This window comes from Solanum pennellii, chromosome 3, assembly GCF_001406875.1.
Source record: "Solanum pennellii chromosome 3, SPENNV200".
Classification (NCBI taxonomy): domain Eukaryota; kingdom Viridiplantae; phylum Streptophyta; class Magnoliopsida; order Solanales; family Solanaceae; genus Solanum; species Solanum pennellii.
Genome location: NC_028639.1, coordinates 70,941,463 through 70,966,922, shown reverse-complemented (window position 1 = coordinate 70,966,922; position 25,460 = coordinate 70,941,463). Strand labels below are relative to the sequence as shown.

The 25,460-nt window shown below is 33.2% G+C and overlaps 5 protein-coding genes across 5 annotated transcripts; 2 read left to right on the top strand and 3 right to left on the bottom strand.

Moving 5' to 3' along the window:
* The first annotated feature begins 363 nt into the window (after positions 1–363).
* Positions 364–4,559, top strand: LOC107015447 (50S ribosomal protein L3-2, chloroplastic). The gene is made up of 5 exons (XM_015215712.2): positions 364–825; positions 1,181–1,390; positions 1,870–1,974; positions 3,477–3,590; positions 4,100–4,559. Exons 1-5 carry the CDS (start codon positions 514–516, stop codon positions 4,271–4,273), a joined length of 915 nt encoding a protein of 304 aa, XP_015071198.1. The 5' UTR covers positions 364–513; the 3' UTR covers positions 4,274–4,559.
* A 519-nt stretch (positions 4,560–5,078) lies between these two features.
* Positions 5,079–6,145, top strand: LOC107012573. The gene has a single exon (XM_015212448.2). The coding sequence runs from the start codon at positions 5,280–5,282 to the stop codon at positions 5,910–5,912; it is 633 nt and encodes a 210-aa protein (XP_015067934.1). The 5' UTR covers positions 5,079–5,279; the 3' UTR covers positions 5,913–6,145.
* A 367-nt stretch (positions 6,146–6,512) lies between these two features.
* Positions 6,513–10,601, bottom strand: LOC107012320 (protein NUCLEAR FUSION DEFECTIVE 4). Its single transcript, XM_015212127.2, has 3 exons — positions 9,896–10,601; positions 7,594–8,495; positions 6,513–7,296 (listed from the first exon to the last, which is right to left on the bottom strand). Exons 1-3 carry the CDS (start codon positions 10,217–10,219, stop codon positions 6,831–6,833), a joined length of 1,692 nt encoding a protein of 563 aa, XP_015067613.1. The 5' UTR covers positions 10,220–10,601; the 3' UTR covers positions 6,513–6,830.
* Positions 10,602–12,290: 1,689 nt separating this feature from the next.
* LOC107012597 lies at positions 12,291–13,264 on the bottom strand. Its single transcript, XM_015212475.2, has one exon. It carries the CDS (start codon positions 13,172–13,174, stop codon positions 12,566–12,568), a length of 609 nt encoding a protein of 202 aa, XP_015067961.1. The 5' UTR covers positions 13,175–13,264; the 3' UTR covers positions 12,291–12,565.
* Positions 13,265–20,472: 7,208 nt separating this feature from the next.
* On the bottom strand, positions 20,473–25,022 carry LOC107015132. Its single transcript, XM_015215310.2, has 9 exons — positions 24,651–25,022; positions 23,730–23,914; positions 22,909–23,090; positions 22,517–22,801; positions 22,377–22,435; positions 22,261–22,297; positions 22,098–22,169; positions 21,270–21,585; positions 20,473–21,075 (listed from the first exon to the last, which is right to left on the bottom strand). The coding sequence occupies exons 1-9, from the start codon at positions 24,742–24,744 to the stop codon at positions 20,695–20,697; spliced, it is 1,611 nt and encodes a 536-aa protein (XP_015070796.1). The 5' UTR covers positions 24,745–25,022; the 3' UTR covers positions 20,473–20,694.
* Between the last annotated feature and the right edge of the window lie 438 nt (positions 25,023–25,460).

Genomic DNA, 25,460 nt, shown 5'->3' with positions numbered 1-25,460 from the left:
ACATATTTTATTTATTTATGATTTTTAAAAAGGCCTACCAACAAAGCTCCATCATCTTTATTTTTCTTAAATAAAAATAAATTTGAGTTAATATGAACCCTTCGATTGATAACAAGATCTCCATTAATTATAACTATTTGCTATTATAAACGAACAAAGTGAGATAACAAGTATTTTATGAAATTAATTGAAATATATGTAAATAAATCGAGACGGTAAAATATGCTATCACTCATTCTCTTTGTCTCAAAATAAACGTCTTAATAAATCTCTTAAGATAAAAGATTAATTACGAGGGTGTGTGATTAATTAGGAGTTGGGCCGAAACATCGAGGACCAATAAGCCTTGAGCCCTGCGTGAAGCGGCCACAAACAGCCCAAAGGCCCTTTAGACTTGAGTATTCGCATTTCGCTCTTCTCTTCAGTTGTTCTCGTCGCCGACCAATCCCTGCCGTCTTTTCCTTTCTCACAGACAAACAGAAGGAGGTGGAGTAAAAGGAGAAAGCTTCTCCAATGGCGGTCGCATCGAGAAACCTCATTTCTCATCTCCGCATCTTCTTATCGTCCAAAGTTACAGAAACCCAGTTCAGAACCTTCAGTGCTTGCAGTAGCCAAGTCGACGAATTAAGGACTCGGATTATCGAAGGAAAACCTGGAATCATGACTCCAAACTCCAAACGGACTGGAGCAATTGCTATCAAATGTGGAATGACTGCTCTATGGGACAAATGGGGGGAACGCGTTCCCATTACCATCCTTTGGTTAGATGATAACATTGTTTCTCAGGTCAAAACACCGGAGAAAGAAGGCATATCTGCCCTACAGGTTCCTCAATTTCGACTGATTTTCAATCTAGCATGTCTACTTTCTGAATGAATTATGATAACTGAATCTTTATCCCACAGAAAGTAAAAAAGAAATATTTTGTTAGTGCTAGCTGACTGTTGTCAATTATCTGCTCTGTTAATTCAAATGCATCACCTAAAGAGTTCTGTTATTTATGTATCATAGTAAATTGTGATAACTTTGTGATGTGTTTTCAAGTCTGAATAGATATTCTAGTATCTTTTACTCTTGATATTGGTTAAAAGAAATTGGTTGCCTAATGAATTTGAGGACTGGATTAGTTACTCTTTATGCTATGGTGTGGTCTAATTGATCTTTTTGTGGTGGTAGTTAGATTGGATGTGCTCACAAAAAGGAGAAGCATTTGACAAAACCTGAAGTAGGTCATTTTAGAGCACAAGGTGTGCCCATGAAGAGAAAGTTGAAGGAATTTCCTGTTACCGAAGATGCCCTTCTTCCTGTTGGAACGAGCATCAGTGTCAACCATTTTGTTCCAGGCCAGTATGTGGATGTTGCTGGAATTACAAGAGGGAAAGGTTTCCAGGTGTGGAGTAATCTTGATTGTGTTTATTGTTTGATTAGTCTAATCGATTGGTCTCTACTTTTATGGACTTCCGCACGCGCCACAGGATACTAGTGATATTGTTTGATGAGAATAACTCATATTTTGACCTCAGTTAGCCTTTAAGACCAAGTTTTCTTACTTTATTGAGTTTTCCATAAACATGCTAACTTGAAATTTTCAATTTTGTTGCTGATGGAGCTTTCTTAAATCTTCATGAAAGTTTTTAAATAGAAGTACGTAATATCACACACCATCGTCATATATGTTAGATAGGAACTCTCAAAGCATTAGCTAATGGTAGAAATATTGTTTTATTTGTGGAACAGAATTCCACCTTTCTAGCTTCTATTTTCTGTTCCACCTCCTACGTTGTTAATTGAACTGTCAGTGTTGTCTCACTCTTGGAGGACATGTCTAATCTGATGAACTGTACTAATGTTGAGGAATTTCACGTGTAGGGCGGGATGAAAAGATGGGGATTTAGCGGTATGCCTGCATCACATGGTGCTTCATTATCCCACAGAAGTATTGGTTCTACAGGTCAAAGAGATGCTCCAGGGAAGGTAGGCATTACCTTTTCCTCGATTTTATGTTAGTGAATTACAGTGTATTTGTTCAACTTTCACAACTAAATAAGTTGGCACTTGCCACACTCCTCTTTTCGTCTACCTTATAACTAAGTGCCTGCTAAATTACAAGTAGCATGCATGTTATATTATTTAAATTGTTTAAAAAATGATGTGTATTCGAAATTGTTATCTATTTGCGACTGGTTTACTTATTTGAAGGAGAAGTAAATCTTGTAAGCTAATAATAAATGATGCTCCGGTGAAGTGTACTACAAAAAATATTCTAGCAGTAAAATTTAGTCATTTGGTACAGAGAAATTGTGCAAAACTTGGTGACATTGCTCAACTCTGTTTTCCCCTCCCTTTCTTTATTCCTGCACAATTTAAGATACTACATTCTCATTGTTAATTTTTTTGTGGACTGCTTACAACAATATTATTATAAGCTAGCAATGAAATATTTGAAGAAGGGGTTATCACTTCATGGGTGAAGCCATGCACTAATAAGTTTTCGCTTCAAGCAATGGTGCACAAAGTACTTCCAACGAGAATCGGTTGCTTCTTTGAATCTCGACTTTGAGGAGTTGGATTAATATCGGCGTTATCATAAGAAGCTAAAATTAGTTATTTAAACTGCTATATAATTTAACTAAATTATAGATGATTGATAATTTTGTTTGTATGATGAGATGCCTGATAATTTATGATATTCTGAAAACTCTGCATTTCGCTCCAAAGAAGCATGCACTTTTCTTCTCACTTTCGCTTCAAGCTCTATAATCCTCATAACTTTTTGCACTTTTCGCTTCTAAAAACGTTTGAGCCCTTTATCTCCCTACCTTTTTAATTCCATACTTATCCAGCTATAAAATTATGGAGAAGTAGAGAAACAACTAGTAAGAAACTAAATTTTCCGCATACAAATTCCAAAACATGTTCATCCACGATATCAAGGACAGAGTTCCTTGGCCGATAGTTTTTGAGTGGAGTGTTGGAACTTGGAACTTCCACACAGTAGCATATGGTGAGCTGTTAATACAGATAGCGGCTTTTAAATCAAAATTTGGGTTTTATATATCAACGATGTGTTATGGAACTTACAGAATCTCCGCTCACCCCACCCCAAAATTTTTGGGCGTGGTCGGGCTTACAAAAGAGTACCCATTCTTCTGTACATGCAATTGTTTCTTGTCTCGGGGTGTTTTGCCAGGTAGTTCTAATAAATATTGGGTCACTTCGGTAAGCATGCTCATGCAATCCTCTATCATGTCGTTGAGTTTGACCTTCATGTGTCAAGAAATATGCTCAAGAACCCGTTACATGCTAAATTAGTTGGAGCTTCAACCTCACATCCCAGGAAGATAGCTTACATTGCCGAAGTTGCATTTGATACACTTGATTAACTTATTTGACTAAATATTTGATTGGAACTAAACAAACAACTGATTTTGTATGATGCTGTTGTGGAATCTAGTTAATGAATTTTTTCTTTAAAGGTATTTAAAGGGAGAAAAATGCCTGGACGCATGGGCGGAGTGCAACGAACTGTTAAAAATGTTTGGGTCTACAAGATTGATCCTGCCAGAAATTTGATGTGGGTTAAAGGCCAGGCAAGATTTTGAAACCTTTCTCGTTTCTTTTGAATTTAATTCACATGGATAAGTGAGTTATCAACCTGAATGCATTGTTTAAATATCATTTTCCTTTCTTTTGCAATCTTTCTGATGAAATTCTATGTGTTCAAACTCTTATTTATGACTAAAAGTTGGTAACTTATCAAAAAAGAAAACAGAGAGCGAGTTAGTAGTGTGACATGGGCAATCAACAGTATTACCCCTCCCCTGCGGTATATGCTTTCTAATGGATGTTAGTTACCTATAAAAACTACCAGCTGTATGCAACCATATGGGAACTAGGGGGGAGTTAACTTTTCTTTCTTGGAGGTAACAACAAATTTAGGTCTGAAGAAAGGCGTCATTTCAATATCATGCATGGGAACTGTGATTAAACTTTTCTGATCTTGTAAAGGGGGTGGAATTCTTCAGTAGTTACGCCAGTCTTTGTGCAGTTCTATTGATAGATAACTCAGAGCAAGTGATTTACTGTAACTTCCTTTCAGGTTCCTGGAGCTGAAGGTAACTTTGTGTTCATCAAAGATTCTGTGTACAAGAAACCAGATATTTCAACGCTTCCATTTCCCACTTACTTTGCCCCAGAAAATGAAGATCAAGCAGATTTGGAACCATTAGTGGCTGATCTTGGTGATACAGACCCTTTTATGGCTGCTGATTAATATCTAGCTGTGACAATGGCATTTTCTGTCTTTACCTTTTTTATTTCTTCAACAAGCAGCAGTGAAGTGGTAGTGTTTTAGAAGGAATTTATTCGTAATAGTGTTTGACAGTTCTCTGGCTGATGGTACTCTAATTTTGAGTTGTACTACAAAATTTCTACTTCTTGTTGGATAGGGTGAAATTTAGCTACCTCTTCCAGAGAAATTGTACAGACACAAACTAATTATGTTGTTGCTGGATGACTAGAGCTAATAACAGAAATGTGATGAATGGAGAATTATAAACTATGATAGTTTGTCATTTTACTTGTATTCTAATTCAAACCTATAGTTGTTTTTGTCTATTTTTGACGTGCCATGATGGTCCCAAAGGTAGTGTGAACACTTTAGCCTAATCTTTACGTGTCCTACATTGAATGCAGCAATAGCAGAAAAATCAAAATTTCTTCAAGCAAGAAATTGCTGGAAGGTTTCATTGGCTGATACTGTAATTACAGCGAGTTGAATTTGAGCGGGTCAAAATGAGTTGAATTAATAATTAAGCTAGTTAATTTTACTTGACCTGAGCTAATTTTATAATTTCTGTGTTTGTTTTATCATAATTTGCTTAAACTATCAAATTAAACTTTTATTTTCACAATTCTAACATAGCAATTATTTTTAAAAAGGTATTAACTTCCATGCATGTGCTATCTCTTTCTTTATTCATTCACTTTAAATGGGAAAATGACAGTTTGCAAGTAATAAACCATCATCTAAGCCGTGACTGATGGAAGAAAATGAACCCTACAAAGAGATTTCCTCATTTGTGCATGTATTCAAAAAAGTTTGATCAAACTTATAGACTTTCTGGCCTATTCTTCAAAGGAAACATAGTCTTTATTAGTTCACGGGTCCTCCATCTTTTGTCACTCTCAACTTCAACTACCATTCAATTCCCAACCAAATCAACTCTCAAGTCCCTAAAAATTGGCAAACTCCAACATCTTCAAAAATCACTAAAACCATGGACTGGTTTTCATGGCTCTCCAAAACTAGCCTTGACCCTTCTCTTCTTTATGATTATGCTATTACTTTTGCTCATAATCAACTTGATCAAGATGATATACAATATTTCAACCATGAATTTCTCCAAAGTATGGGAATTTCAATAGCTAAACATAGGCTAGAAATCCTCAAGCTTGCTACTAAGGAAAAGGGAAGAAGAAGCTCAAGAAAACACATCTTTTGGTTAGTTGTAGCTATCAGGCAAGCAAAACAACATTTTGCCAAAAGGTTTAGCACGTGGACTCGTCGGTCAGATTCAAGTGCCTTGCTACCTCTGAGAAATTACAGTTCAAGATGGAAAGCATCTATGTTGAAGAGGAACAAGAGGTTAACTGCAGCTAAACAAGAAAGGCCAGTAATGCAGAGTACTAATGCTACTACTAATCAAGGAAGGTTGATGATGCTCACAAATGGGAGTCCCAAACTCATGATAGATTCTTCTGATGCCTGGATTAGCAGCCCTTCAAGCTCCACTGCTGAGGATTTTCGCGATGATGAAGACATGGACGGAGTTGATGTTGAAAACTGGCCAACTGTTGCTATTGAAGAAATTAAGTGGGATGCAATGTTTCAAGACTTGAAACCTACCTGAGTTGATTGAACTCTCTCTCTAATACACCTAAGTTCATTTATCCTCATGTTTTTATTTCCTCTAAAAAACTTGAACTTTCAAGTGCTTTTGGGAATTATTGCATTATATTTTTCTGAACTCATTGTCTATAAGCAGCAGAGTGCAGCAGAGTTTTAACTTTTATCATAATGAACTTCATATCCAAGATGACTATTATAGTGGTAATTAAATATTAGCACATTTGTTTCCTTTCAGGCAGTTGACTAACAATGCAAATTTTTCGTTAAGTACACTTAGGCAATAATGAGCTGTGTGTTAGTGTAATCTATGGCTCTGTCTCTATCCCTCATTTATAAGGTGGAAAATGGAAGTTATAATTGTTAGTACCATTTTTTTTTTTTGGTTTAACCATCTACTATCTAAAGTTCACCAACCTGAGCCTGACTAATCATGATTCGAGCAGGATAGGCCCAACAAGGGGGTAAAGCGCTTCCTACAAAGATATTATCCATTCCCACCTCGATTACCACTTATTAGCACTGCTAAGCAGCTCTTTTACAGAGGATAAAAAGCTAATACTACTTCACTACATTTTCGGAATCAGCCAATAAATTCACTTCATGAAGAATAGAATTTTGCAGGCAATTTACTGCACTATTTATTTCCTGAAATAGAAGCCTCAAGTTGTTCCCCAAAGATCATTACAGAATAAACACTACTAGGACATTTTACTGGGACATCAACCTTACTTTCAAACTTCGGTTTTACCCAGAGGAACATGATGGAAGCCACATTCAATGAGAGAACACTTCCAGTTATGTTCACAGTAGGAGACAACATTCCCTTGTCAGTTGGGAAATCCAATATGGATCATGAAAACAGGTAAAATTCTATGATATATATGCATATATATATAGATGCAAAAGGTGATTACGCCAATTAGTGATCAGAAGCCTGAGCCAAACGGAAAGAACCTGCAGCATACAACATCTGGTAGACTGGTCTAATTCTGATAGTCAAGATCATGCTCAGGAATGAGCCAAAGGCAGAAACTCCTGCTAAAACCAGAAACGTGAGCCTGAAGCAATTTGGGCCCAGACAGTGTGATCCTTGTTGCTTTCCTGCCTCTGTGTCATAGACATAACCAGCCAGTAGACCAGAAAACAGAAGTGCTCCTAAAGGATTGCCAAGTTGCATGAAGTTGAATATTATGCCAAAATGTTTCAAGCCAAAAAGCTCGGAGGAAGTAGGAATCATTACACCAAACTGAACACCGAAGCAAATCCCTAGTAATGCAGTCGCAGCATAGAGAGTACCACTCAGAGCTGAAGCATAAAGAAGGAATGTTATAATCATGAGGATTTGTGTTATCATCATCCAAAATGTCCGTGGTATTGTTTTTGACCTGCGATAGACATAATAGAAGTATAAAATTGTCGGTCACCATTAAGCCACACAGCGATCTATCAATCTCTTATTGAAATCATTCTTGAACTTATGCATTTAATGATTCAAGAGACGCATTATAAATTACAAGAATTAGGAGCTAGCAACCATGAAGATGGATAGATTTATAGCTAGTAATAGTATCAATAAGAAATGTCAAATATAGGAAAACATTTCAAGTTTCTTCTGAAACTGAAAGCATTTGTCCCTTTCCCCCAGCCAATTAAGTGAGAGAAGGGATATACCAGATTATTACCTTACAAAGTGTTCCGAAACAACACCTGCCCCAAGACGGCCCAAGAAATTGCAAAAGCTGAACAAACTCAGTAATATCGTTGTGTCATTTACACCAAGTGCAACTCCAATCTGTGCTAAATTATTAAGAACAGTTACACCAGAGCCAACACCAAAGAAGTATGCAAACCACAGAAGCCAGAAGTCAGCTTTAATAATAGCTTCACGAAATTTGAAGTCTTCACCTCTTCTAGGTTTCCTTTTCTTCTTCACTGCACCCTCACCCACAGCCAACAGCATATCCACCTCAGAAATATCTTCACCTTCACGGAAGCTCCCAAGGTCTGCTTCTGATGAAATTGGAGTTAATAAGGACGTCGTTTGGCTGAAACTGATTTCTTGTTCAGTCAAATCATTTGAGGAACCATCTAATTTTCCAGGTCTCTTATGACGAGAAGGAAAGATTGTCATCTTCAAGGGAATCACTAAAGGAGACATCAATAAGATAACCATTACTCCAACAAGTATATAGGAGATGGAACTATTAAGAGATAGAATGGTCTTCAAAATTGTTGTAGTGAGAAGGTAAATTGCAAGCAAGAGACTTGCTGCTTGTGTAAAAAGAAAATGGACGTGCTCAGAAGAATCTTCTCCAGAAGCTGGTGTGCAAGCCCGGATAAAGTACATCATGGCCAAACAGATGATCGGAATTCCCAATGTTAGAAACAGCAACAAATCTGAAGCTGAATCATTAAGAACCATAGCAAAGATCTCTGTGAAAACTGCAGCGCTCAGGCCAATATAGCCTTTCAGTATTCCAGCAACAGTGCCTCTACTGAGTGGGAAGTTCCTCATATTGGTGACAAGTACTGCTGTGCCCATCCATGCACTGCTGTTTGTCGCAACTACCAGTGCGAGCCAAAGCTGTCATTCAATCAGATATCAACAGAGAAAACTATGAGAACAAGTTGTGTCATTAAAAAACAGAACTTCAAATTATGTCAATGGAAGTCATACCACAAATATTTAAAAGAAAACAAACAAAAGAAGTCACCATAATAAAGCAATGACATTGCATTTTGATTGAATGAAGAACATGTAGTAACATCTCTCTCTTCTCAACATGTGGTCAAAGCCATTGAGTCAAACAAGGATTTGAATTTGATAGAGTAGTGACAAAATCACATACTTCTTCATCAAGTTCCCTATTGGAAGTACCAATAGAGAAACATCTTACAACAACTCCTGATATGCAAACTTGCAACCGACTAAGCTTGAAAATGATCTTAAGTCAGTTTGTGGCTAGATCAAAAGGTAGAACCAAGACACTAAAGAATAAAAACAGAACTTGAAGAAAAGGATTGCACTTAAGTACACATATAACATAAAACACTGGTGCTACTTTTTCTTTAAACAACTTCTAAATGAAATATTGACCAGAAATGATGCATACATGCAATACCTTCGGCAAAGGTACAGTCAGCTAAATTCTAGAAATCGTAATCTCAGCCAGGAAACGATCCTCTATAAAGATCTTTGCACTCATGTTCACGGATGTTAACCTCTTCAACGTTAGAATATCTAGAGTTCCAAAAAATTACTGAAGAATAACTAACAATAGCTAAATGACAAGCCTACAAGAAATGGTTGGTATTTCTCCAATTATTTCTCAACTGTCTATTCTGGTCCAAACAATGAAAAAACTTCTGATCCATGTCAAAGCTAAAGTTTTCTGAACATGAACTCAAACAATAGGGATTAACAGAAGAATTCATGTCACGTACATTTACTCATCTCACAAGCCCTCACAATCAAAGTCATATGGTTTTGCGATTTAAAAGTACAATAGGAAAAGCTAAATGCATATTTTACATTCCAGTAATTAAAGATACTATTTTTGTTTTCTTTTTACGAGTTGAAATAAGATACAAATGCTCAAAGAAATGAATTTGTGTCTACTCCAATGGCACATTTGTACATGCTAGCTGTTCAATCCCATAACTTAAAACTAGATATTTCGAGAGTACCATAAATAATAAATTGAACCTACTATCCCCAGTACCAGGATTCACAATAACTCAGTGTTTCTATAACAGAAGAATAGTCATAATTTTACATCTTTAGGAGACTAAACCTGAAATCAATTAGAGTATAGCCTTTCTCCCATCCACCCCCAACTTAAAATCAATCATTAAACACAACAACAGCAACAAACCCATTGTAATAAAAGAGACAACAGATACTACAATAGGAGGAAGATCAGGCAAGGCAGAACTTAAAACTGTAAAATGAAAGAGAGGAAGCATAAGAAATCAAGAACTCACAACCCAGTAAGGCAAAGACAGCACAGTCTGGCTGACAGCAAGCCAAAGAACACCATAGCCAAAAAAAGAAAGACAGAGACCAACAAGCAAAATAACCCAAGGTGGGAACTTGTTGCAAGCTATGCCTGGAAGAATCCCAACATTCTCCCCAATATCATTTGCCACTCCAATAATAGTCAGCTGCTGCTGACTAAAACCCAAAACTGATTTCAAAGCAGGAGAATAAAGGGGAAAAGTATAAGCTGAACCAGCTGCTATCTGTACCCAAACAGCAGCAGCAAGACCTACCCATGGTGGTCTGCTTCCTTCTTTTAGGACAGCCATTCTTGAAACAACAAAATTAGCACCCAAAACTTAAAAAGATCAAGTTTTTTTGATTTCCCAACTTGGCAAAGGCGATGGTCATTAATGTAAGAACAACTTGAAATAGACCAACAGCTGAGTGGACTGTGGTAGAGAACAACACAGTGTAACGTGGACAAATTCTCCGAATGGTCCATAAGTTGTACCTTGTATTAAAGTGTGATAGGACAAATGACTTACACTACAAATATCAAATTCTCCCCTAACTTTGTTCAGCTTTAAGTTGTGAACAATACTAGTCCAGAGTTAAAAGGATAACTTTTTTTCGATTTCATGTCGAGGAAATAAATGCACAGCCCTTTACTATATAGATTTTTGATAATTTTTTAGCTTGGGAAAGTGCTCTTTAGTCTTCAAATTCAGAAGAACACTATGTATATAAAAATTTGAATGGGAATAAGTTCCTCAAACACACATTTTCAGTGTTGGCTTGTATAGATAATTTTTATATTATCACATCATTTTTTTAAAAAACAAATTTCGTTTAAAGTCTATAGTATTCCATTAAATAAGAAAAGTCAGCTTTTGTTGAAATAATTACTACTAATGCTATCAATAATTATAGTAATCGAACCACATGTCTTTTTCCAACCGAAAGGAACTTACCTATAGACTTCCATCATTTAAAAAAATTGTTTACATTAATGGTTAAATGGCTTTTAATTAATACTCTCTCTGTTCCTATTTATTTATCCATATTTCCCTCTGTCCTGTTTATTTGTTCATATTTCCTTTTTTAGATGTCCTTATTTATTTGTTCATTTTGACAAATGAATAAAAGACAAAAAAAATTTCTATTATACCCTCATTTAAACTTCTTGAAAATTTCTAAGTTTTAATTCATCCTTTTTAAAACCATATTTAATAAGTGTAAAATTGTAACTTCACCATATTAATTATTATTATCTTAATATGTGTGCCTTTTCTAAAATAGATAACTAAATAGGGACAGAGAGAGTATTACCTAACATCATTATTGCATCCAATTTGAGCAGTAAAAAGTAAAATTTCCTTTTTATATCTATTAGCTATCACCATTAGCATCCAAAGAGAGCAAAATATATCATAGTTGCAAAACATGTTATTATAACTTACAAGGACTTGAATAATTTGATGGACTTGGGCCGGCCCAAATTATACAAACATATTCAAATGGATAATATGGGCTGTTTCTGGGTCCATTTTGCCACATATCTCGCGATTTTTGAGTGAATCTATAGAAAATAATCTCTCTCTGTATCAACGTACAAGGGAATAGGGATATGTTATTATTAACAGTACTCTGACGTTTGTGTATTTACTGTTTATATTTTAATTTTTCGTAATAAAGATTCTAAGTGGGCAAAAGATGGTGCGTCTGAGTTGTATTTTAAAATAGTCTGGTGAATATTTAAGTAATGTATTGAGAAGCTGTCATATAGTATTTGAGGAGCCTAGCATTTCTTGTATCACCTCCATCAAACACGCATAACCATCCACGTGCTTTCTTCAATACCCCAAATTTTATTAATTTCTATGCCAAAAATATCAACTACCATTTAGAATGGCAGTTGAAATATTCAATTTTTAGTCTCTTTCATTTTAAGACTTGCCAACGCTGCCTTTGGTGTAAATTTGTTCCATAGAAATTAAACAAAAGAGCCCAAGGGTCACTTTTCTCTTTCCATTCTGGCAAGTCATCTACACTTTTTCATCATCTTCGTAGGGTCTCCATTTTTGGGGCTTATTATAGATTGCAATGTTTACTGTTTAAAAATTCAAATTTTTTTCTACTTTGCTTTGAGTCATGGATGAATTCGCCAAAGAGGTCACTGTCATGATCCGCAAGCCACATTCCAAAAGAAAAAATCAAACCTGTAAAAGAACGCCAACAAGTACACAAATATGTTAGCATCAATAGTTGTTGTGCTTTACAGACAAAAAAAATTGGAACTAACAATCAACTACCCAAAATAAGTAGATTAATGGCACCAAATCTACGCAGATGTACGTTCTAATTGAGTATGTAGAAAAATAAATCACAATTTGAACAAACAAGGAAGAAAAACTGAGATTAATTTTGACGTACGTTCAGTTGATTATAGATCTTTAGATTATATTGTGATATATTGAAAAGATGTATATGACATGCTCCTGACTCTAAAAAAACATTAAAAAAAAAATTACAAAATTTTTGGGGTTTGGGAGTTTTCGCCTGAAAACTACAAAAAAGGGCATAAGGCCTTTTCCTGAGTCCATCCCCTTGTGTAACTCAGTGAGTTGATGCTAAATCAGGAACTGTACAATCAAAACGATTTCACAAAACCCTCAATAATTTTCGGCCTTGGACATGACGGAGAGCCGGCTAGGTCGCGGTTGAAAGTCGTCTCTTCGCCTGAGCTGATGAGAAGAAGGACGGATCAAAGCGGCTAGCGCTCTTTTAACCAGTTCACCTTCAACAGTTCCAATCCGTACGAGTGAGTTTGTCATCGCCGATCTCCGCATGTTCAGGTGATAACTTGATCGATAAGAGGAATTTGAATGACTCCGATTTTGGCTCATGTTTTTGTGAAGACTGCAACGGAATGAACCTGGATGCGTTGTAGGTGAGCACATGCATGTTTTCTTCTGATTAGACGGCAAGGGCCTGCTGGTTTGCTTTTGTTGATGAGGGTAAACTGAAATCGAACGGCCGGCAGAGGTGGAAAACCTTACATTTGGCGATGGGGAAACGGATCGGCGAAGATTCACCCGGGTTGGAGATGTGGATCGGGTCATGAAATCGGAATCGGAATCCCTGTTGGAGAAACTGGAAAAACTAGGTGAAGTTGAAGACATTGAGTATGAGCAGAACCGACCCGAAGGTGAAGTGGATCGTTGAAAATGGTGATGAAAACTTGAACCATGAGTTTTGCTTCTAGAAGACGAAGCCTCCATTGTTGTTAAAAAAAAAATGAGAAATGAAAAAAAAAAATTAATATTCTGAATTTAGAATAAATACCTTGAAAGTGCCGTTTTGCTCTCTATTTCGGCAAACCTAACAATAACGAAGGCGACGATTATATAGGAAAATGAAATCGATGGCAAGATGGTAATTTAATGAAATTCGAGGGGTAGTAAGGTAAACACCAGCACAGGGTGAATATGTTGGAGGTGTGTGGGGGCTAGGGTTTTCCAATGGGTCCAACGGTAAATCACCCAAAAAGCTATGGGCTTTGGGCTTCTTCGATGGCAACGCTCACGCGACAAAAGGAGCAGTGATGATGACGCGCCTATTAGTTGTTCATCGTGTGGTTCACTTTGTAATCAATGAAGGTGGGAATGGAAAAAGAAGTTGGGCGCCGAATCTGTGGTCATTTGTCTGTAAGATTTAAAGAGTGATTGACACGTACCCCTATGCCTTTGTTGCTGTCCCCAAATCAATGGAGGGAACTACAAGAATAATCCAACCATTGTGTCTTGACTTCTGGACTGACGATTTTGTCCCTTATGTCGGGCACTTATTTACCCTTTAAACCCATGAGATTGAGGGCTTTCTTGGGAATAGAAAAGAGCAAATGCTATCCAGGTGTCCGTTATTTAATTTTATATTGTACTCCTTCGATTAAAAAATGATGGTCTAGTTTGATTTGAAACGGAGTTTAAGAAAAGAAATAAGATTTTTTGGTCTTTTGATTCTAAATTAAAGTTATGTCAAATGTATCAAAACGCTCTTTAATCTTATAATCTTAAACATGTCACGTGGAAAGTTAAAGTTAAAGTGTTGCCAAAAAAAGAATGGAAACATTCTTTTTTAAATAAATTAAAAAGGAAATAGAGACATTTTTTTTTAAACGGAGAGATTATAGTATTTAATTAAAACTTAAATCGTGATTAGCATATTAAATTTTATAACTTAAATAAATATGTATAATTGCTATTGCCAAAAGATCTTTGATTATACGTGTAAACTGAATAACATGGCTAAAATGGATACGATCAATTATTCTTCTTCCGAAATGATACACAAATGTATTTCACCCAAATACGAATATATATATATATAATTGTGTAAGTAGACACACGTATTTTATATAGTGTCTTGTGTATATTTATGTTATATAATGTGTATATTTTATATTTAATTTTATAAAAAATTAAGTATCTATTAATATACACTTAAAATCGAATGACATAAATATCAATAAAGAACACATCTTGTTCATTTTATTTTGTTTTAAACTACATATTGTCATTCACAAACTATGAGGTCCATACCAGATGTTTTTCACGAGCCCAAAAGGATGTTACGTTTTAAAATTAAGTTTTTCAACAAAAAAATGAAAAAATCTAAGTAAGAAGTTAATTAATTTTTCTTTATTAAGTCAAGCACTACTAGTTACCCAAAAAAAACTTGAACTAAACAAGTTTTGATTTTCTAAATTATAATTGTAAACAATTGGATTTATAACGAAGAGATTGAGACGTTTTTGGTTTCCCACAAGAAGAGATTGCGTGATACATCGGATTGAAAAAGTTGATCAAATATAAAAGTGGAATATGATGTGTTTAGGCACCAAATGATTATAACAAAGAATCTATGGTGGTTGAAGAGCGGTACCGTTGAACAAACGGTTACATTATTTTTTGAATTTTTTTAAAAATAATTTAATTTAGATGTGAATCGTCTTGAATATTGGGTTTTGTGTTTTCATATTCAAATAAAAGATAAAAATAATTAATTTTTATGATTATTAAATGAAATTTTTCTGATTTAATAAAAAAGAATGCCGGCCTACATTACAATTGTTAACGTGCTCTATGGCTTCATTGACTTGAGTGCCCAAGTCACGAAGTATGAAATTGTTTTCGTGGCTTTCATTAGACGCAACTTCCCGTCTAGCTTTTATGATTAAACTCTCTTTACGTGCTTCTCGTTTTCGTTTTGATATGATATCATTATATGAAATTATGATATGAAATTATAAAATAAAATTGAAGTTCTGTTTGAAAATGCAATATGAAATTTTTATATTTTACATTTTCGCATAAACATAATGATCTCATAAGTTAGTAAAAATATTAAAATAATCTCAATTATTTATTCAATCTTATCAAATAAAAAATTACAAAATTGCATAATAAATTATTATTAAGGTACTTGTTCTCCACTTAAATAATTGTTTCATCTAGCTTTAATTTAATAAAAAAAATTGAACATAAATTGTAGTATACTAATTTTTAATATAATCATCCCACGTAGTACGAACAATTTCCTCAAGTTGATCTTGTATTTTTTCGATCATGTGTCCGATAAGATGAACCAACATTGTTACTTTGAGCCATTTGTTGGTCAATATCATCCGCAACTATATTTTCATGTTTATAGACCATAAATATTTCATCACTTTAACAGTCGGTTGTTGTGAGTTAAAGTGACTAAATGTTGGAGAAAATATTTTATGTCGGTGAGAATAATAAATTTTAAAAAGTAATAATGTGATTATAAATTTTATTTACATGTAAAATAAATGGTTAATAGATATAAATGTTGGCTTGTTTTAACAGAATATAAACTCGTGGATCGATTTCTGTATTAAAATATTTGAATGACATTCTCATCTGATTCCATATCATGGTTTTGGAGAATATGAATTACATCTCATGATATGGAATCATGATATGGAATCAGCGCAAAAACGCATGTCCAAACGCTGATTCCATCTCACGATACCATATCGTGATATGGTATCATATGGCCAAACGCCTACTTAATACTTTTGAATTCATATTACGTGAATTATTGATTATTTTTTTTTGTAATTTAAAATAAAATAAAGCTAAATAATTAAAAGATTTAGTCACAATTTGCTAAAAAAAAATTAACTGATATATTTTTTATATTAAAATAAATTAATTTTTTCATTTTAATTTAAAAATATTAAGAATGAAAGAATTAAAAAAATTTAAAATAGAATAACCTACACACCAAATTTTGGCGAAATTTTTTTTTCCTAAAATAAAATGTATGTCAACATCTCTCAAGCTCATTTAAATGGTGAGAGTTTTTAAAAGTTGTTGTTTGACAATTGTTATAAAATTGAAAGTAAACTGGGTTCATTTTGAATTGGAATTCACTTGGAAAAGGTCAAACCAAAATGATTATTAAAAATAACAAGCAATTAAAAGGAATTTATGTTCCAGATTTTTATAACTATCAAAAACTAACAAGCAAATATTGTTATTCCAATTTATATTTTTGAAAAACTATTTCATATATAATATTAAGTAGAAGATCAAAAGCAAACGTCAAAAATCTTATTAGGTGATTTTTTTCGGAAGCATCATAAAATTTTTAACTTAAGATTTTTGACGTATTTTTGTTATTTTGGCTTTACAATAAGTGTTTATAAACACTTTTTAACTTTACTCAAACACTTAAAACTGCTTAAAAATTATTTTGGCTTAAAAGCTCCTAAAATAAGTCAATTCAAACGGGCACTAATCTCAATAATTTTAATATATTGTTATTCAAGTTTTATACCCACAAATTGAATTTCCGCTCAAGAAATATAAAAGAAAATGTTACAAATTGATAGATAAATACTAAAACATATAAAATAGATAGTAATTCATACATTCAATATAAGAACATACATTACATCAATACAAATAAATAATTTTAAAACAAATTGAAATTGAAGATTAAATTAAACTCAATTGAGAATTGTCTTAAAATAGGTTAAGATTTTAATAGGTCGAGATTGAACCCAACTCAAAATTATCTTAAGCTCAAGCCTTAAAATTCTGAACAAATTAAACAAATTACCCATAATTGAGCTCATTTTTGACACTCTACAGATACATATTTTATTTTAATTAATTAATCAGTAGAAAAAAAATAATAGTGATTGCGCGATAGAATAAAAACACTCTTTCTAATATTGCTTTGAATTTTTCAAATGCATTTGTGTTGTCATTTTCGCATTATATGACGACATTCAATAAATAATTGTAAGATGGATTTTTCTTGTATAGACTATCTTGTAATTTAATCTATATAATTGCTTGCTCTAAAAAACTAGATTATCAACTCTACCTATTATGAGTAGTTGCCTTTAATAATTTAATCATATACTTCTTTTCTTCAATAATACTGATTTTATATCATTTTAAATAAATTATAAATAAAATATAATTTTACTATATTTAATATTTTATACATATGTATATATAATAGTTATTGAACTCTATTTGATTTCTTCATAAGTTTACTTGCTCAATTTTGAACTCCAAAATACACCCTACTATTAAATTTGTATTTTGATTAATACAATTTTTTTTTAAAAAAAATGCAATCTTGACGTGTAGAATTAAAACCCAAAACTAATATGGTGATTTGCAGAATATAGTTAAATATTGGTCAAATTCATCGGTGGCCTCCTAAAATTGGCACCAAGTTTCACATATGCACCTCAACTAGACGATGTTCATTTTAGACACTTTAAGTAGGATCATATTATGTCATTTTGACACTTTTTGCTGAGCTGACATATCATGTGTGTTACACTTACTTTGAGCGCGTAGAAGACATAATTTTATGATTTTTAGACTTTTTTATTTCTTTTTCGGCCTTCTCTCTCCTTCCCACACTTCCTCCACCATATACCACCACCTTGTCACCATAGTTTCATTGTCGGAAAGTTTACCGAATCATTCAAATGTTTGTTAATCTATTTTCACCTCTCTCTTTTTGAGTTAATTTTTTTCAGATTCAATTTTTGAAATACTAATTTTCGACTTTTCAAAGCTTTTGCCTTTTTCTATTTTGATGAATCTATTTCAAGTAAATTCATAAATAGATCTGATTTTATCATGGATAAATTTTTTGGGATACTTTAAAACTTTCAAAACGAGTAATGAATTTGAAGGATAGAGAAGATGGTAATAATATGATAGTTTTTAGATTATGAGTATTTGCTTATGATCCAATTGGTTATATAGATTTAAAGAAAAAGATAAATGTTGTGATAATCTTCAAACTTGAAGAAGAAGATATCATAATAATAGTGGTTAGAGGAGGAGGAGATGTGGAAATGGTGGAGGAGAAAAATAAAGGTGTTGTAGATTTTATCTTTTCCTTTTTCTCTTTATTGAAAGGTAATTTTTAAAGTAATTAATTAATTAAATAGTTTTAAAATGGGTTTTTATTCACAATATAATTTAAATATCTTTTTAATATATATGTCACATGTCATTATTTAATTCGCTACTTTGACACATCATTGGTGAGTGTAATACACACACCTTATATATTTGATTGATTGTCAATAACGTAGCAATATGACTCAACGTTTCCCTACTTAAGATGTTTAAAATGAGTAAGATCTATTTGAAATGTCCAAGTGAAAATTAATACCGACTTTAGGTGGCTAGGGTTATTGGATAAGAAGTTGCTGTCAGTTGATACCTTTTTTCTCTTTTATCTTTGGATAAAAACTTCCAAAATCTTTTCCTAAATTATCCTGAATACTGGCTTTTTTTTTTTTTGTGGGGTACAATATAAAGTGCTTATCTTTTATATATATATATATATATATATATATATATTTATATATATAGGCTTATCCAATTAATATTTTTTTATAATGATGTGGGGTTTGATTTCAAGCACTACAACTGCAACTTACATTCAATTTTTATCTTTAATTTAGGCTTTAAGTGTAGGGGACACCATACTAGCTAGAATTGGACATTTTTAATTTGTTATTTATTATGCCATGCATAAGTAAAGTCCAAAATCATTCAAGTGTTTTATTAGTAACACTATAATTAATAAAGAAATTGCGTATTATCGTTAAAGCAAATTATACAAATTATAAATTTATATAATTACAAAATCAAGTAGTAAAATTTTGAAAAACTATAGCTACATATTATAAATAATTAAAACTACAGATATATTACGTAATATACTCAAGAAAATCACATGCTGTTTTAGCTTCTCGTGTGCTAAGTAGTTAGGAAGTCCTAATCACCTTATTACAACGTACTAATTGTTTAATTTGGTATCTTATTTGTTAAGGTAACTAGTACACCTCAAAACAAAGGACAATTTGATGAAAAATCCAATGAAATGAATTTAAAATTTGAAATTAGCTTAATTAAAAATTTTCTTTATCAACATACTTTTATAATTACAAAATTTATTATGACATGTTTAAAATTACATGAGTTTCAAACATTTTATAGTCACATAAATATTATGATATGTTTATGAGCACCCTTTTAATTATTCCCCCCCCCCCCAAATTCTATACATAGTAAAAAAAGGTTCAGCTAAATTAAAACGTACAAAAACTATTTAGTAGCATAAAAGATGCATTTTAAAAAATATTATTTTACCGCATCATATATATTTATTATGAGGCTGATTCATAAATTATATTTTACGAGTTCAATTTTGACATTAAATTCGTTATATTTTAAAAGTTATTAACTCATATTTAATTTTAAATATTTTTTTATACATAACTTTATCTTTTACGTTAAAAATATTGAATTCAGATGAAATCCAATATAGATACATACCGTGATTACATGTTTCAAATAAAATTAACATGATAGAATAACTTAATTAACACTTTTCTCATATGAGTTTTAATTAGGACCACGTTATTATAGAAAAGAAATGGAAAAGGCTAAAAGCGAATTAGTCAATAATAATGAGATATATTAAAATTATGTCGTTTAATTAAACTATTCAACCTAATAAAGTAAAAAATAAAAAAGAAAGAAGATATTTTGACGTCCTCTTCACGATCCAATTTGAAATGAGTGCTACCAAATATCTTGTACTAATAAAGTATTAATAATAATATTCTTTCAATTTCAACTTAGTAGGTCCCTAATTATGTAAAAATTAGGCATGAGCTACACTTAAACATGAAGAGTGGCAATGTAAATTATTATTCTAATAGTAATAGGCACCAACTAACAATTTTCCCTATACAAAATACTTTAAAGCAAATGCTTAAATTATGGCACCACATTATAATGCTCCTAATCCAAAATGATAATAATAATTATAGGCAATTATTGATCTATACCATTTACTTAATTAGCTTCTTCCCACCTAGCTAAATTCAAAGCATAGATCCTAATATATATTCTTTTTTTCACAATTTATGTGACATTATTTTTAGTCTGAAATTCAATTTGATTAATCTATAAAGTAAAACGAAATAAACGCGAGGGACATTATAAAAACACAAAATTTGATATACATGTCCTGTATACACAACAATCCTAGATTGAATAGTGTATGAACAACATCTAACAATCCCTACAAGTCCCTAATCGACTTGTATTGTAATAAACAAACGTTAATATTAGAAAGCATATAACATACTATATATACCTAAGAAAATATATGAACGTTTTATCGATAACTACGAGGTCCAAAATTATTTGAAAACTCAACCATGGCTTTTCCCTGCTAAAGATTCTTGACCAGATGTAGCATCAACAAGTTTGGTATACTTACGGTGACGTCTCTCTCTTGCGTATAGTACCCAACAAACGAGTGAGAGCATTACTGATACTGAGACCAGAGCTAAACCGATGTAGATCCACTTGCTGTATCGACTCAAATCAGGACAATGTTCGTCATGAATGACAGTGAAGGTATCTCGAAGGAAAGTACAGTCGAGTAGTTCCTTAAGGAAAGGCCCAGAATGATACAGGCCGTTGCTAACGTTGACTACAGCAGTCATTTGGTCGTACATAGAAGGGGTTAGACGGCCCACAGTGGAGCACACATTACTCGCTGAAACCTCACAGACGTAATTCTTCCAAACCTGCATTGATACAATGGAAGTTACTGAATACAGTTTGCCAGTTTGTATCAAATATCTCAAAACACGTTGCTTATTAAGGTTGTTTCCTCAATGCGAACTGTGATATTAGATTTTTCGAAACATGGACATGGTGTTCTCCCTAGAATTCTGTCTTCACTGTTTATTTTTCTTAAGAGTGAAAAAAGTTCACATACCTGTGTGGCATTGCTAAGTTCCACTTCACCACTTGCACATTTCCGGTCTGTCTTATCTGAATTAAACGGATTACAGAGATTAGGGACCAGTGGACCAGATTGGTTGTACGAAACACCGGGAGGCAGATTGATGTTTGAAACATTGGTGATGATAGTGTTAGTGACTCCAACCAATTGGTAGGTGACCTCTTTGCTCTGAGACAATGTTTCTTGGGCAGTAGCAGTGTCCACACAAGGGATTATATTATCAAGGGCTGTATGAACCGATGGGTTTTTTACCCAATCATCCATGGCCACACATGTGTCTCCCGTTGCACTTAAGATAGACAAAACTATCGTTAGAAATTTTGGAAGTATATAACTGAACAAAGTCACAAACAAAAATAGAAGCTAACAGTACTAAAAATTAAGTTTGTACTTTGAAGAATTATGAACCTTTCAAGAGCACAAGTAAGAATGCTTTGTTCTGGTGGAAAATGTTCCAATAGAAAAGATGTATTCTTGTCTATGTTGCTCGGACACTTGATAAATATTGTCAGGTGTATGTCAGATTATCCGAAAAGGTATGCATTTTTGGAGAGTCCAAGCAACACTAAAAAGTTCCATATATGTTGAAGAGAATACTACATAAGGAGGTTTCAGAATATCTAGTACAGGCAGCGTAACAGCTGTATTGATTTGATGTGCGGAAGGGGTATAATTTTTCCTCGTTTTATTAGTCTTCTCTATCTTTTTGTTTTGTTCTGGAAGGTTGACATGGATGGGTTCGAACATAAGAGATGTAGAAGCATGGTAGGACAGATAACGGTACAACTCGATATAACTTACTTGTGAAGAACAAGAAATGCACCACATAAGATAAATGTGACTGCAACAAGGATCCACCCTATAATGACTAGACTGCAAAATAACAAAAGTGCTTTAGACTTCAAAAAGTATATAATCAATTCCTTGTTATCAGAGAAGTATTTGTTCTAGTAATAACACTTACATGTATACAATAAACTGCAGACCAAGTATAGATAACACTGCAGCAAATTGTCAACAAGATAATTGTCAGTCAATATGTACAACAGAGTATTAACTTTGAAAGAGCATAGAACGTACAGAAACCAAGAGCAGCCAAACCAAGCATTACAGCAGCAACAATGATGAGAATTCGCCTCCTGCAATGCATACCAGCATGGCAATTGGTTAAACATCACAAGTTCACTGTAGTTCACAGAGATTAACCAAGAAGTGCTTACACTAAGTCTAAGACAACCATAATATCCTTCTTGTTCTTCTTAGTTTCCGTTTCAAGAGTTTCAGCAGCCGAGCTGATCTTGGTGTCAACCTTGTCAATGTTGTTTTGAACATTTTGAGGAAGAAAAATTTGACTAATTCCAGTATGCTTGGCAACAGCCAGAATTTTTGACACATTCCTTAAATTGTCAACCGTTGATCCTGCTTGTTGCACAACATAATCCAATGTATCTTTTGTACCGTCATGAAATTTTCCTTGTCCAGTATACAGAAAGATAGAACCAATTCTGATATACCAATGCAGACATTAGTGATAAATCCATACAATGAATCGATTTGTAATGAAAAAGAGATGATGGAGAGAGAAAGAGGAAGAGAGAGAGAGAATGATTACATTGCAGCAATGGTGAACGCGGAGAGAAAAATAAGCGAAAGTGCATAAGCAGTTCGAGAATAACCATAACGTCCTCTCCGGCAGCAACAACAACAGATACAAACTAGGAACAAGGAAATGCCACATGCAAAAAACCAGAATAGAGCAATGACGAAAAGAGGGGCACCAGTATAAGCAACTGACTGTATCAAGAAAAGTTTTTATCAGATAGTCACTAGGTCGTCAAGTCTATAAGCAAAAAATATTGAAGAGATAGACTGAAAACATGGCATATTGGCATCTATGATGACAACCAGAACACACATAAGAGACCATCCTGAGAAATTCTACCAATTTTGTTTGAATGAAGTTAACAAGCAAATTGAGCCTGGGAACAAATCTAAGACAGTGAAACCGTAATGGCCTTAGAATGAGAAATTCATCTCTAAGTGAAATCCATTTCTAAGTGTGAAAAGTAAAACAAGACACCAATAAAATCCAGCTGTGATTGTAATTTGTTAAGTCAAGAATCCAGCATATGCCAGTCTCTAAAGAATTTAAGAGTAAAACAGCATGACAAGGTATAAAAATGTTATAATTACAGGAATTGTTGGGGTCATATTCTCTCTCTCGCTCATTCATTTCTTATCAGAATTAGAACTCTTCCCCATATGGAGATGCATAATCACATTTCCCAATTGCCAACACATATGAACAATCACTGAAACACCCAAAACAATGCTAAAAAGAACCATAAGAACAATCAAATGTGAAGATTTAAATAATAACCAAATTCTCAACAGAACGAATAAATGAGATTAAGGGCTGAAAAGAAATCTTACAGCCCAATAATGATCGTTACTGATGTTCCATCCACCAGTATAGTAACTCCGATCCTCAAGTGGATCTCTTCTATGGGTTCTTTCAGCAGCCAGTACCAGAGATGAGTTACCAGTAGCATTGTTCTCAGCCAGAAACCTTTTACTTACTGATGAAACCACGCCATGTGTTGGCTCACTCACAACATCTACTCACAAGAAAAAGTGGGGACAACAAGAATAATCCTAGGTAATTAGCACTTTATTTAGGAAAAGATGACAAGTTAAACACGAAACCCAGAATAACACAAGGTAATTAGCAACCCCATTTAGTAAAAAATCACAACTTTAAGAAGAAAACCAGAATGATCTTAGGTAATTAGCAACCCTATTTAGTAAAAAGATAACAACTTCAAGGCAAAACAAGAATTAATGTAAGGTAATTAGCGACCCATTCAGTAAAAGATTACAACTTTAATGGAAAATCAAGAAGAACCCTAGCTAATTAGCAACTCTAATTTAGCAAAGAAGATGACAACTTCAGGGGGAAAAACAAAAATAATCCTCGGCAATTAGCAACCCCATTTAGTAAAACATTACAACTTTTAGGGCCATACAAGACTAATCCTAGATATTAACACCCTATTTAGTAAAAGATTACAACTTTAAGAAAAAACAAGAACAATCCTAAGTATTAGCAACCCCATTAAGCAAAAGATTACAACTTTAAGGCAATAAAACAAGAACAATCCTACGTAATCAGCACCTCATTAAGCAAAAGATTACAACTTTAAGGCAAAAAAACAAGAACAATCCTAGGTAATCAACACCCCATTTAGTAAAAGATTACATCTTTTAAGGTAAAAACAAAAACAATCCTAGATAATTAGAGACCCAATTTGGCAAAAAAGATTACAACTTTAAGGAAAAAAAACAATGGCTTACCATCAACCAGAGCATTTGACAGTGAGAGTGCAGATACTAAGAGCAAGGAAAATGCAACAGTAAGAGGAATTGAGTTAACTTTTGTGTAGGACATGACTGTCTAAATTTGTGGCACTAGCAAATTTTCAACTTTAGAGAATTCTTGTTGGGGTTTTGAGTTTTTGTGTGGTTATCCACCAAACAAATATCCAGTTGTACAAGAAGGTGGTTTTTAGGGAAGGAAGCTGAACGGGTAATCATATACCTTGTCTTCTTTCTTGGATTATAAAATATAGTTTATATATTATAGTAATAATACATTAATTTTTATAATAAAAAACATAGTGCAAACTGCAAAGACGTGTGAGAAGAGAAGCAGGGTGGTGGACTTGTTCGATTCGGTATTTTGGTTTGTTTTAAAACGACAGTTGTCTATGTATATATAAACACTCCATTTCAATTTGACGTGTTTCCAGGTAAATTTCAAATTTAGTAGAATAATAATAATAATGGGATTGAACACTGACCATGAGATAGAAATCCCCAAAAGCATTAATTGGGAATAAGTTTTTCGTTTTTAAAAAAAAAAATAAAAAATTGAAACTTGTGATTGAAAATGGAAAAATCTTTTTGGTCAAAAAAATTTGACCAGAATGGTAAAATAATATATTGCACATTATGTTATTTTATCTTTTTGAACGCTTTAACTTGGAATATTTTTTATTTAAAAATAAAAAAAATCAATTTATTTTAAAATAAAAAAATATTATAAACTTTTTAAATTTTTGGTCAAATTTTTTGACCGTTTGAGCATCATCCTTAATTTTAATA

What these genes read in the sequence shown, in the direction of transcription:
- LOC107012597 (XM_015212475.2), bottom strand. Translation starts at nt 13,174, where the DNA reads ATGGAGGCTTCGTCTTCTAGAAGCAAAACTCATGGTTCAAGTTTTCAT.
- LOC107015132 (XM_015215310.2), bottom strand. Translation starts at nt 24,744, where the DNA reads ATGTCCTACACAAAAGTTAACTCAATTCCTCTTACTGTTGCATTTTCC. An exon ending in GTAACGATCATTATTGGGCT is followed by an intron (nt 23,091 to 23,729) that starts GTAAGATTTCTT and finishes TTCTTGATACAG; the next exon opens with TCAGTTGCTTATACTGGTGC. An exon ending in GCATTTCTTGTTCTTCACAA is followed by an intron (nt 21,586 to 22,097) that starts GTAAGTTATATC and finishes GTCTATCTTAAG; the next exon opens with TGCAACGGGAGACACATGTG.
- LOC107012320 (XM_015212127.2), bottom strand. Translation starts at nt 10,219, where the DNA reads ATGGCTGTCCTAAAAGAAGGAAGCAGACCACCATGGGTAGGTCTTGCT. An exon ending in TGTCTTTGCCTTACTGGGTT is followed by an intron (nt 8,496 to 9,895) that starts GTGAGTTCTTGA and finishes ATTGAATGACAG; the next exon opens with CTTTGGCTCGCACTGGTAGT. An exon ending in GTTTCGGAACACTTTGTAAG is followed by an intron (nt 7,297 to 7,593) that starts GTAATAATCTGG and finishes TGTCTATCGCAG; the next exon opens with GTCAAAAACAATACCACGGA.
- LOC107012573 (XM_015212448.2), top strand. Translation starts at nt 5,280, where the DNA reads ATGGACTGGTTTTCATGGCTCTCCAAAACTAGCCTTGACCCTTCTCTT.
- LOC107015447 (XM_015215712.2), top strand. Translation starts at nt 514, where the DNA reads ATGGCGGTCGCATCGAGAAACCTCATTTCTCATCTCCGCATCTTCTTA. An exon ending in AAGGCATATCTGCCCTACAG is followed by an intron (nt 826 to 1,180) that starts GTTCCTCAATTT and finishes GGTGGTAGTTAG; the next exon opens with ATTGGATGTGCTCACAAAAA. An exon ending in TGATGTGGGTTAAAGGCCAG is followed by an intron (nt 3,591 to 4,099) that starts GCAAGATTTTGA and finishes ACTTCCTTTCAG; the next exon opens with GTTCCTGGAGCTGAAGGTAA.